The following is a 14,282-nucleotide window of genomic DNA, read 5'->3' on the forward strand; positions in this document are numbered from 1 at the left end:
CATGCTGGGCTATAAAATAAGTCACAACGAATTCCAAAGACTGAATTCCCAAGCACTACAAAAGAATTAAATTAGAAAGCAATAGCCATTCAAAATAAAGGAAAGTAGCCAAGTACCTAGAAATTAAACAACATATTCCTAAATAACCCAAGGTCAAAAAGAAATCAAGAGGGAAATAAGAAAATATTTGGAGCTGAAATGATAATGAAAATATAATAAAAATTGGTGGGGCACAGACAAAGCAGTAAAAGCTTATACTAAAAGGAGAAAGATTTACAATTAAGGATCTGTTTCTACCTTAAGAAACCAGGAAAAGAAGAGTTAGTTAAACCCAAAATAAAGGGGGAGGGGGGAGGAACTAAGGAGGCCAAATGAGGAAAATAACAAAGAGCAGAAATCCTCCTCAGGAACAGGAAATACAAAGAATAGAAAAGAAAATGTAAAGCCAAAGTATTTTGGCTTTTTTTATTTATTTAAAATTAATGAAATAAATAAATCCTAACAAAATTCTCTTTCAAAAAAGAGACACAAATTACCAATTTCAGGAATGAACAAGGGAATAACTATAGGTACTAAAGACATTTTTTAAATAGTAATAAAGAACTATTATTAACAACTTTATGCCAATGAATTTGACAACTTGGATGAAACAAAAAGTTCCTTAAAAGGACAAGTTACCAAACTAACAAAAGATAAAAAGGAAAATCTCAAAACCTTCATATTTATTAAATAAATTGAACTCACTGTCAAAAACTTTCCTACAAAGAAAACTTCATACTAAGATGGTTTCACTGATGAAATGGATCAAACACTTATGAAAAAATACCAAGCCTCCATGAAATATTACAGAAAACAGAGCAGAGGGAAGACATCATGACCAAGTGGGGTTTATCCCAGCCATGCAAAAAGTAGTTTAACTTTCAAAACCCAATCATTGTAAATCATGTTAAAAATAAAAAGAAAATCTGTGTTCAACTAAATCTATGTAGAAGAAGTATTTGACAAAATTCGACACCCACTTATAACTAAAAACCTTTAACAAACTAGGAAAAGATGGGGTCTCCTCAATCAATAAATGACAATCAGAGGGAGGACACCTACCATCATACTTAACGGTGAAATATACAACGCTTTCCCCCTCAGACCAGTAATAAAGCAATGATATCTCTTTCATCTTGTCTATTTAACACTGTTCTAAAGGTTCTAGTCAGTACAGTAAGGCAATAATTAGGCTAAAGAAATAAATGGCATAAAGATCACAGGGGAAGAAATCAATATTTTCTATTTGCAGATGACATGATTGTTTATATACAAAATCCTAGGGAATCTGCTAAGCAACTAACAGCACTAATAACTGAATTTATAAGTATTCATGATTAATAAACAAAAAGTAGTTATTTTTTGCCCTGGCAGGTGTGACTCAGTTTTTAGAGCACTGGCCCACACAACTGAAGGGTCATGGGTTTGATTCCCAAGTGAAGGGCATGTACCTGGGTAGCAGTTTTGATCCCATGGCTCGTCCTGTCCTGTCACCTTCAGGAAGCAACCCATTGATGTCTCTCTCACATCTCCCTCCCTCCCTCCCCCCCCTTCCCTTCCATTCTCTCTAAAAAGCAATAGAAAAAATATCCTCGGGTAAGGATTAACAAAATAAATAAATTAATTAAAGTGTTAGCAGCTCCTTGCATCTGTAAAGGACAGCTGCTTAAAAAAAAAATAGTAGTTATTTTCTATATTATAGTAGAAAATAATTAGAAACTGGAAGTTTTTAAATTCTATTTGATAATATTATAAAACTATATATATTTAATAAAAATATACAAGAATTCCACACTAAAAACCTCAAAATATTGCAGAAGGGGAAGAAAAGAAGACCGAAATAAGTGGAGATGCAAACCATGTCTATGGATCAGAAAACTCAGTAATATTAAAACATCAATTCTCCCCAAACTGATATATAAATTCATGTAAGCTTATGTGGAGAAATTGGCAAGCTGATTCTAAAATTCCTACAGACATTCAAAGAACCCAGAATAGCCAAAACAATTTTAGGAGGGGAGAATGTTTTCACACTTATGGTGCATGACTTCAAGACATTATAAAATATCTACAATAACCAAAATACTATGTTGCTGGAATAAAAATAACCTAATAGATCAGTAGAATAAAACAGAGTTCAGAAATGAACTCACATTTATATAAATAGTTGATTTCTGACAAAGGCAACAAAGCAATTCAAGGGAAAGAAAAATATTTCCATCAAATGGTGCTGAAACAACTAAGTCACCATACAGGGGGTAAAACAACCTTAACTGCAACTCACCCACTTACAAAAACTAATTTAAGATAGATCATAGACCTAAGCATTAAAAACTAAAATTATAAACCATAAAGAAGGTAAAATAAAAGAATATTTCCATTGCCTACATATAGGTGAAGATTTTTTTCCAACATGACAAACAATAACCATATATTCAAAAATCTGCTATATTTAAACTTCATGAGAACTAAAACCTTCTCATCAAAAGAAAATAAACAGACAACCATAGGCTGGCAGAAAATATTCTCAATAGCTACATCTGACAAAGGAATTTATATAAGTAGCATACAAAGAACTTTCAACTTCGTAAGAGAGAACACCCAATTTTTAAAAAATGAGCAAGAGACTCTTCACAAAAGATTGGCCATGGGTCAGGAGCATGGATCACAGTTTTTAATGTATATAATATGTATGATTGATAGATGCATAGTAGGCAGGCAGACAGATGTATTTCTTCCTAGTTCTGTACCCTGAAAGAGGCTACAGGCAATAATACAAAAGTAGTAATGAGCACACCTAGCTTCTAAATACCAACATAGTATTTTGGTTATTGTAGATATTTTATAATGTCTTGAAGTCATGCACCATAAGTGTTAAAACATTTTCCCCTCCTAAAATTGTCTTGGCTATTCTAGGTTCTTTGAATATCTGTAGGAATTTTAGAATCAGCTTGCCAATTTCTCTACATAAGCTTACATGAATTTATATATCTGAATTTATATATTCAACTTATTGGAATACCATTCCAATAAAGGAGTCCTTGGAGAAACGGCTGATTTCAGGGCTGAGGCTGAGAGAGTACAAGGTAAGGCTGAAACACGGTTGAGTCAGCAGGGGATTACAGTGTACTCAATGAGTAATGGGGACGTGTCAACAGGGTATAGGGGTCACACTGAAGGAGCTCCCAATTCCAAATCGGAGACAATCTGAGCATCAAAAAAATTGATAACAATAGATTATAATCTACTTAGAAAAGAAAATATGCAACTCCACCCTAATAACATAAACCAATGAACAAATATATAGGAAGGAAAAGAAAGCTCTCCCTTACTATATAGCAGGTTAACTAATAAGGAAGTCTGGGTGAAATCAGAAATTAAAATCACCAATGTTGAGACAGACATCATGTCCTGTTAGATGCCAAGGATCTAACATTACTTCTGTGATGTTCTTACCAAAAATACGTAACTCAAATCTAATCAAAACGATTATCAGACAAACCTAAATTAATAGACATTCTAAAAAATAACTGGCCTGTGCTCTTTGAAAATATCAGTTCAAAAATAACAACTGTTCTATATTAAAGGATACTAAAGAGACATTACAATTAAATGTAATGTGTGATCCAATAATACAAAAGTAGTAATGAGCACACCTAGCTTCTAAAGATTTTAGAACAAGAAAAAAAATGTTTTTCTATAAGCACATAATTGGGAAAATTGGTATTCACGTTAAATTGCCTTACTTGGATAAGTGTACTATGGTAATATAAGAGAATGTCTTTGCTCTTAATTACATACTCACGTACTTAGGAACAAAAGGATTATGCTTACACCATATTTTCAAATGGTTCAAACAAGTCTATAGAGACAGACTAATAGAACGATAAAAACAAATGAGGAGTGGCAGCAGGAGTTGTGGAGGCAGTGGGGCTGAGCTGCTGGGCTTCTGGGCTGCGAACTATGGGGCTGCAGTGGGCAAGTGGCCAAGAAGGACCCTGTCCAAGAGGAGGTGGCTTCCCCAGCCACTGCTGGAACTGGGAAGTCTCACGCAGGAGGAACTTCTGGCTAGCAGACCCCCTGAAGAGTGGAAGGCTGAAACACTGCCCAGGACGAGCTTCTCGAGTTTGCCAAAAAGCAGATGATAGCAACACAGACGCTACAGAAGATGGACAGAACCGGAGAAGGAACTGAAGAACTGAAGTCAAAACCTGCTGCAGGAGGGACTGGTGATGCACCAGAAGAGTGCAGGGAAACCGCAAATACTACCTTTCTTCATTCTCCATGAAGACATGTGGCTTCAACATAAAATAAAGCCACACCAGGTTTCAGGTGCACTGTTCAGCAGGGAAGGTGCCAGTGCTCCGTTTCCTGCCGTCTGTCTCCCAGCTCTCAGAGCACTTTCACACACTTACTGGAGGAAAAGAACCAGGAGCCATTAAAACTAAGACCTGACTACCAGGATCCCGCAGCGTATCTCACTTTCCATTCCTAGGGAAAAACCTTCAGAATACCTGATTGACTTCCTTAAAACTGGGAAGCTTATCCTGAGTGGATGATCATCTGAAAGGCATATGGGAAAAATTTTCTAAAAAATAAAACAAACATTCCAGGGAGGTTTTAAATTGGGTGAAAGAAGTCAACATGAGAAGGCATGTGATTCTATTTATCTGACATTTTAGAAAAGACAAACTATAGGTATGAAGAACAGACTGATAAGTGCGAGAGGTGAGAGTCTTGTAAGAGGCGGGTATAATTATAAAGGGAGCTTTTTTGGAGTGATGGGATATTTATGTATCCTGATTGTGGTAGTGGCTACATGAAAAATGAGTTAAAATTCATAGAAGTGTACCATCCCTGCCCAAGAAGTCAGTTTTACTGTATAATTTTGAAAATAAATATTTTTTAAATTAAAAAATGGGGCAAAAATAAACAATTGGTATGTCTGATAAAAAGATTTACGCTTGTTATTTACCATTAATAAAAAGGTTTACAAGACTGAGTTACTTTTACTATTCTTGAAAGTTTTCTGTAAATTTGAAATAAAAATTAAAAATAATGCTTTGGCCCTGGCCAGTGTGGATCAGTGGTTGAGCACTGACCCATGAACCAAGAAGTCATGGGTTCGATTCCCAGTCAAGGCACACGGCCGGGTTATAGGCTAGACCCCCAATAGGGGGTGTGCAGGAGGCAGCCGATCGATCGATGTTTCTCTCTCATCACTGATGTTTCTATCTATCCCTCTCCCTTCCTCTCTCTCTAAAATCATTAAAAACATATTTTAGATAATTAATAGTAATAATAATGCTATTAATATTAATAAAATTAATATTAATTGTAATATTATTAAAATTAATAATGCTTTGGTAATCTTTTAAAGTAAAACAAAACTACATCAAATTAATATTCTTCCGCCAATCAACACACAAGACCCACTGTCAGTCAAAGCCAAAAGATATTTATTCTCACATTTAACATTAGCAAAATGCACAACAAGCAATGAATAAACTGATATTAAAAACAACCACACTAGGTAATTTTGTAGTTGACACAAAAAATTATAGAAGTATCAGAAATAAGATGTGATGTACTATTGGTATCTCTTTAAATATGTTTCTAAACACAGACAAGAGAGTTTGGAAAGATTGTTTTGAAAATGTACTTGAAAACTATTATAAACTGATAAATCTAAAATTTAGTAAGGTAACATATATTAATAAAAACTTTCATGAGAAAAAAGGCATATTTCAACACAAAGTTTCCAGAGAAATTATACTGCCACAAAGATACCATAAAACTGCTGGAAAAGCAAGTATTAAGAATAAATAATTAACCTGCCTCACTGATTAATGTCTACAAGCCAATTTCTTTTTTTTTTAATACATCTTTATTGATTTCAGAGAGAGGAAGGAAGAGGGAGAGAGAGAGAGAGAAACATCAGTGATGAGTCACTGATTGGCTGCCTCCTGCACGCCGCCGACTGGGGATCGAGCCCGCAACCTGGCATGTGCCCTCAGCGGTAATCGAACCATGATCTACTGGATCCTAGGCCGACACTCAACTACCGAGCTACGGCCAGCCAGGCTACAAGCCAATTCTTGACAAAGGAAAATGCTTCAATCAATTGGCATGGAAAATTAAACCACCACTGAGTGGTGATTTAATTAACGTGACGCTATTAAACCCTATCTGCAGTATTAGACTATAAAATATAGGGTGTCCCAAAAAAACATATATACACACTTTGAATAATTATAAAGGCAGTGTTCATTAAAATACATTTCATTTTCAAAATTGAGCTATCAGCTATTTTTTTGGAGGGACACCCTGTAGATAAGCACGTGGCTTCAACTGATTACTTTGAAATCTGGTCTAGTTCACTTTATAAATAACCAAATTTTAAGCAAAAATATTCCATAATCCTTGTTTCCAGAAAAATAGTGTGATGAAAACTTAATACATGGGTATTAAACTATAGGTATAAAACTTAATACATAAAGCTAATTTCATCTTTTGAAATAAGAATGAGAGACAAGAGATAAAGTAGCTAGTCTTATGTAAGAAAAATTATTACAGATACAGAATAAGCCATTTTTATTAAGCAATATCCCTGCACAAGTATGCTAATAATAAACAAAGGATTAAATGATAAAAATGGGCAAATGATAAAGGTTGACCGTACTGAGTTATCTACTGGCAATTTTACATATATGCACAAGTGTAGGTAGAGGAGCTTCAAATTATTACATACTAGCTCTTAGCCTAAGAGCCAAACTACACAGGTATATCTTGTCAATTACCAAACAGTTATAGGTTTGCTAAAATAAGAAATGTAATACTAATGCTTCTCCAGACTTATGTCAATATACAAGCATTTTTCAACTACGTAGACCTGAATGGGGTAAACAGGACTAGGAGGACCCTTACAGGTTAACCAGCCAATAGACATTTGTCTAATTCCTTTTGATATTGGTTGGCACTGATGTTTATGTTTATTCACTAAGTTACTCTTATACTTATAAACATATATTTATGAGCAATCTTTCTTAGTAACTTTTAGCAAGTATATTTCGTGGAACAATTAAAACACATTTCTAGATATAAGAAGGCAGTTTAATACATTTCATCAATGATTTATTTTCTTTAATACAGTAAAACATAAAGGCATTAGTGTTTTCTTGCTTCCTGGTAGCATTTCTCTAAAAGAAATTAATGAAAGAAGCTAACATAATTTCTAAATTTGATGCCTTGATTTCTTTTTTTTTTTTTTTTGAATGTGAGGTCTTGATTTTCCATAGAATTACCATTTTGTGACAAATGTCTTCCTACCTGCAAGAGCAAACGTATCTTCACACAGGACAATATGACAATGCCCTTCAAAAAGGTTTTAAACCTTTTTTCATTTAAATTTTATCTTTTTAGATATCTAACAGATGTAAACTAGATTTATTTTAATAAACAAAAGTACATCCAAGTTGTAAGTCTTTTAATTAAGCCTTGATAGACTTAAAATATAGGAATAGTTTGGAGACCTGGGTTCTAAACTGGATTCTGATATAAACAATTAAAAACCTTTGGCTACTTTTATGCTCTCTGAAACTGTTTTCTCACCTATAAATAAGGTTGCTAGATGGAATCATTTTTTTTTTTTTTTTCCTAATCAGAGAGAACTTAGCCCTTCATCAAAAATTGGTGAATAAATGTACATTAAAATGTTTCAGGTTAGAATGTTTAAGATATATACATGTAATTTTTATGATTTTATACTTTAATTAACTTTTTTGTTTTGTTTTACTTTTGTTTAAAATATTACAGATGTCCCTTTTTCTTCCCAATGACCCGTTCCACCCCTCCCCCTCCCCCTCCCCAGTCCCTCTCCCGACCATTGTCCCTGTCCTTGGGTTGTGCATATATGCATATAAATTCTTTGGTTATCTCTCCCCCTCCACCCGCCAACCCTCCTCCCTCTGACATTCGTCAGTCTGATCTATGCTTCCATGTCATTGAATCTATTCTGTTCATCAGTTTATTAAGTTCTTTAGATTCCACATATAAGCGAGATCATGTGATGTTTGTCTTTCTCTGCCTGGCTTATTTCACTTAGCATAATATTCTTCAGGTCCTTCCACACTGTCCCAAAGGATACAAGGTCCTTCTTCTTTACAGCTGATGGGATCATTTTTAAGGCCCCTTTTAATTCTTGATCCTATGAAAGTCTTACTTATAGAACCAAGCTTTTAAATTTGATTACTAATGTAAGACTATAGAAACAGGCACTTCTTAGCTTTTCACAATTAAACTAACCTATAAGATAATGTTATTCTAAAATTTTTGTATTTATTATAAAGCATTTTTTACTTGATCACTAGGAAAATATAAATTTTTAAGGCCTCACATTCAGATGTTAGAGTTTTAGATGGCCTATTTATTTTCCTTTAATAGCAACATATCCCTGCAGATTAAGTAGAGGAATAAAGTATCCTCATTTTCAAAAATTACTTTGCAAAGGCCCTAGTGTTTTTGTTTATGAATTATTAAAAGTAAAGCATTTATAGGCCCTGGCCGGGTAGCTCAGATGGTTAGAGAGTCTTCCCCATATGCCAAGGTTGAGATTCAATTCTGGGTCAGGGCACATACAAGAATCAACCAATGATGCATGAATAAGTGGAACAATAAAGCAATGTTTCTCCCTCTCTCCCCCTCTCTGTGTGACCCGCACTGGTCTCTCCTTGTTCCTTAGCCAGGGAGCACCAGACCATGCAACCATGCGACCATGCAGGTCTAGCAGCTACCAGGGCCTGCAGACTACACGGGCTCCAAAGGAATATAAAGCAGAAACTCTGGGCACTCGCTTTTGTTTTGACCTTGCTGAAAACATGGTTGGACTTTATGCAAGGCAGGACAAACAGATGGGAGACTGGAAAGCCAGGAGGGGAACTCCTTTGATTTTACATCACAAATAAACTATGCCACACCACAATTTCCCATGTGAATCCTTGAAATGCTTTTCGCAAGATCCCCGTGGAAGGGCCTGTTTTCCACCATCAACAAATTCACCATAGATTAAAATGTAATTATTTGTTTCCCAAAGATAGATGGGGAGGGGGAAGGGGGGAAATCTGAGGGAAGGAGAGGGGACAAAATAGGTAAAAAGACAGACTTCTACTACAGCTTGAAAATTCTCAATTAATTAATAAATCAAAGAAAATCTTGGAAGGTTACTAGAAACAAGCACAAGTCATTTCTGTGTTATGGCATAGAAAAGAAATCTGCAGATCTTACTTTCTCACTGTATTAAAACATTTGTTTTGCATTTTCATCTTGCATTTAAAGGCTACAAAAATGCTGATGAGGGCAGGGGATTTAAAAAACATTAAAAATAGCTTTCCAAAAAAATCTCCACAAACAGCTTTGGAAATATTTATCAAACAACTGTGTGTAACTCAGAAGTTAGAAAGTAAACAGCTTCACAAAGCTTAAACTATAACTCCAAAATGGTTATTAACAATTTCAAAGATACTTTTGAAGTACTTCTGAAACCAACTCTTTAATCTTATATTATAACCCTCAGATTACTAAATCAGAATCTATTCACACTGAAAGATATCCTAAGCAGCTAGAAGTTCAAGTGACTTGCCTAGGTCTCATGTTTCTGTGATCTTTCTGCAACATCATGAATGGAATTCAGAAATCAGCAAATAATAGTAATAGTAACAATAATAACAAATTTAAGTATTTAATCACCAAATCTAGTGGGAAATTATTCATTACTGATGGAAATGTGGTCATGCAAATTTACTGAGTCTGCAAAAATACAGGTTGCAAGGTTAATGATTTTTCTTACTGCATCAACCATTAAAAAACTAAAGTTTAATAAAACCTCCCCTCTCCATGAGATTTTTTTTAAAATATATTTTTATTGATTTTTTTTTTTTTTTTTTTTTTTAAAGAGAGAGAGGGGAAGGGAGAGGGATAGAAAAATAAAAACATCATTGAGAGAGAAACATCTATTGGCTGCCTCCTGCACACCTCCTACTAGGAATCAAGCCTGAAACCCAGCATGCGCCCTGACAGGGAATTGAACCTGCAACCTCCTGGTTTATGGGTAGACTCTCAACCATTGAACTACACCAGCCAGGCCTCCATGAGACTCTTAATCACTGTACCAGCTCTTTAAAACCCCTCCTTCCTCTTCTCAAAATAATAAAGCCATTAATAATTATTTTCTAAATGGAACAACAATATTTTGGGGGGGGAATGGAAAAATGGTTGACATAAAAGTTACACACAAGAAACATCTTGGTCCACATAAACTTGACTTTCCTTGAATTCTTGTGTAAGATGCATTATTAGTGAGCCTAATAAATAACCACCTCAAACTTTGCAGATGATAAATCTAAAGCCATGAATATTCACTAGTATGTATTTTGAAAAAAAGACACACAGCTTAGCAAAGGCTATGTAATGCATATGAATGCTAAAAACCTTCTATCTTTCAGATACCATACTGAGCTCTCTAAATTAAGAAAAATCCCTCAGAAAATGTTTATACTTGCTGAAGTTCTCATTTTACACAGTAGCATTTTATAATAAAATAGTGATCCAATTATTTCAGGATTCAAAATTATTTTTATTTATTTTGTTACAATCCTTTTTCCCCAAAAAAGAACTGAAGTAGAAAACTGGTGAGGTTTTTTGTTGACATCTGAAAAAGTAGGAAAAAAACTGGCAAAGCCAATAAGCATAAAAATTAAATACCCAGCCCAGCTGGCATGGCTCAGCGGTTGAGCATCGACCTATGATTACAGGTCAGGGCACATGCCCAGGTTGGGGGGGGGTGCAGGAGGCAGCCGATCAATGATTCTATCTCTTTCTCCCCTCCCCCCTCCTGTCTCTGAAATCAATAAAGATATACTAAAAGAAAAAATTGCTATCTGTAAAAAAAAAACTATTCAACTCTTTCACCATCATGCAGTAGTGAAAGCTTTACAAAGGAAGATGTGCCCGACAGAATGTACATCCCATATAAGCCAGTGAGGTACAGACTCTTAACCAATTCACTCAGGGTCTGTTTCAGCTTTGAAAATACCATAGCTTTATTTTTTTTTTAAATATATCTTTATTGATTTCAGAGAGAGGAAAGGAGAGGGAGAGAGAGAGACAGAAACATCAATGATGAGAGAGTCATCGATCGAGCCCATGTGCCCTGACCGGGAATCGAACCCTGATCGCCTGGATTCCAGGTCCACGCCCAACCGCTGAGCCACACCTGGCCAGGCACCATAAGCTTTAAAAAAATATACAGGCTGGTTGAAATTTTATGAGGCAAGAAATAAATACTGAAAAGTGACATACGAAGATGAAGAATATTGCTCAAAATATTGCATAAGGCCATTGTAGGATTTATTTTTGTCCCTCAAAAAACTGCAGAAGCTTCCTATTATTCACCCGCACGTGCACCATGCTCTCCAGATTTCTATTCTGAGGCATACCCTTAGCAGGCGTTGGAGAATTTCCAAGATCGTTAAAATAGCCTTTTATAGACACTATATCAGTTTCTACACTTGAGTGCATTCTGCCATTTAGATTTGCTTCAACAAGCACTTGATCACCCACGTTTGCCATCCTTTCTACAATGCTCTTCAGTCTTCAAAATTGGCAGATAAATGAAACATCACAGGCTTGATCTCTAAGCTCTGGGAAATCTTCCCAAACCCTTCTGGAAAGCACCCTCACAGGCAGATCCAACCTGTGGGCAATGGCAGCTCCACAGCCACCATGAGGCTGGGACAAAAGCCTGTTGGTTGGCTGGAGCTTCAGGGCAAAAGCATTCCCTATGCTTCTCACTGCTATGAACAAATGCTCAGGTACCAGCTCTAAATAAATCTCGTTTAACTCTTCTGACACACCTTCCATGGGAAACCGGCGGGAGAAGTCTCCCCACCTCACCTCGCATCACTCCCTCACCTCCTGAATGACCCTGGAGTCAGTGGTCCCAAAGCACAGCTTGCCCTGGCACACGTGAAGCACAAAGACTTTTGCCAACTTTAGAACCTATGGCATGGACAAAGAGTTCTATAAAGTTCTTGCAGGCGATCTTGGCATAAAACTTCATGATGCCATAAGAGTGGCAGCCAGAGCACAGTCAGAAGGGGATCCCACATGCCATAGGCCCTTCAGGTCCCAGGTATCACCCCTCCACATTGCACCCAGCAGAGGCAACACTGGGTTCTGCTGGTCAGCAGGCCACCTGACAAGGGCTACAGAGGACTACAGATCTGAGGCGTCTAAAAACACTGCCTCCATTCCCATCCTCAACTTCCCTCCACCTCCTCGCCTAAAAAGAACTTCACTGTTCCCACTCTGATGATAAAAACAATAGGAATTACATTGCAGAAACTTGTAAATATTTTAAACTGTACGAAGAAAAATAAAATCACCACTCAGATAACCACTTTTCACCTCACTGGTATATACACTAATACTGTCTTCATTAATCAAGAGGTATATATGGATATAGTCACATGTGCTTTATGAAACTGTTGCATGCTTAGTAAACATTCTTCAACCTGATTTTCACACATAAACTATATGATGGAAACTTTTCCATGTTGGTAAAAACAAATCTACATCATTTTCAAGCTGCTTTGTGCTCCATTGCATGGATGCATAATTGATGACATACTTGGTATATATGAAGTACATGGTAAACACAAAACAAAAATCTACAAGATATGTCGAAGAAATAAAAGGAAATCCAAACATAACACTACAGAAAGCCATCAACATAACAAGGGAAGAGAGCAAGAAAATAAGAAAGGAACACAGAACCATAAAAACAATCAGAAAACAATGAAATGGCAATAACTACATACCTATTAACAATTACTTTAAATGTAATTGGACTAAAAGCTCCAATCAGAAGACATAGGGTGGCTGAATAAAGAAAATAAACAAGGCCCACAAATAAGCTACCTACACAAGAGAGCCACTACAGATCAGAAGACACACACAGAACGAAAGTAAGGGGGTGGAAAAAGGTATCTCATGCAAATGGAAACAAACAAAAAAAGCTGTGATACTTTTATAAAACAAAGGCTGTACCAAGAAACACAGAAGGGCATTTCACAATGATAAAGGTATCAATCTAACAAGAGGGTGTAACTCTAGTAAACCTTTACATACCCAACCAAGGAGCACTGAAATATATAAAGCAAATACTGACTAACATAAAGGGAGAGATGACAGTATTGTGTTAATAGTGGGAGACTTTAACACCCCATTGACATCAATGGATATTCAGACAGAAAATCAACAGGGAAACAGTGGCCTTGAACAAACACATTAGACCAGATGGATTAAATTGATACTTTTGGAGCATTTCACCCCAAAGCAGCAGAATATACATTCTTTTCAAGCGCACATGGAATATTTTCCAGGACGGACTACATGTTAGGACACAAAACAAGTCTCAATAAATTTAAGACAACTCATATCATATCAAGCATCTTCTCCAATCAGAATGGTACGATTAGAAATCATTTACAAAAAAAAAACACAAGCAAACAAAAACCTTAAAACCACAGTCACAAGGAAGCTAAATAAATAACATGTTAGCAAACAACAGGTTAAGACTCAGATCAAGGAAGAACTCCAAAGATACCTTAAGACAAATGAAAATGAAAACACAACCCCCCAAATCTGTGGGGCAGCCAAAGCAGTTCTCAGAGGAGAGCTTATAGCAATACAGACCTTCAAGAAACAAAAAAATCTCAACCAAGCAATCTAACCTCACACCTAAAGGAACTAGAAAAAGAACAAACAAAGCTCAAAGTGAGTAGAAGGATGAAATAAGGATCAAAGCAAAAATAAATAGAGACTAACAAAACAATAGAAGAGAATAAAACTGAGAGGGTTCAACCCAAGGACACGGACAATGGTGGGGAGAGTGATTGGGGAGGGGGAAAGAACGGGGGGGGGGAACAGGTCATTGGGGAGAAAAAGGGACATCTGTTTATACTTTAAACAGAATACTTTAAACAAAAATAAAAATTAAAAAAAAATTAAAAATAAAAATAAAATAAATAAAAAACCATAAACAAAATTGATAAACCTTTAGCCAGACGCATCATAAAAAAGAGGACCAAAATCAATAAAATCATAAAAGAAAGAGAAGTGGCAGCTGATACCACAGAAATACAAAGGATTAGAAGAAAATACTATAGACAATTATATACCAACAC

General features: G+C 35.8%; 1 protein-coding gene across 1 annotated transcript; it reads right to left on the bottom strand.

The window, feature by feature from the left end:
* Positions 1–11,167: 11,167 nt before the first annotated feature.
* On the bottom strand, positions 11,168–13,965 carry HUS1B (HUS1 checkpoint clamp component B). Its single transcript, XM_087820733.1, is given in 3 exon segments — positions 11,168–11,448; positions 11,451–12,088; positions 12,090–13,965. Coding segments are annotated over 3 exon segments (984 nt in total). The 5' UTR covers positions 12,155–13,965.
* Between the last annotated feature and the right edge of the window lie 317 nt (positions 13,966–14,282).

This window comes from Miniopterus natalensis, chromosome 9, assembly GCF_054644295.1.
Source record: "Miniopterus natalensis isolate mMinNat1 chromosome 9, mMinNat1.hap1, whole genome shotgun sequence".
Classification (NCBI taxonomy): domain Eukaryota; kingdom Metazoa; phylum Chordata; class Mammalia; order Chiroptera; family Miniopteridae; genus Miniopterus; species Miniopterus natalensis.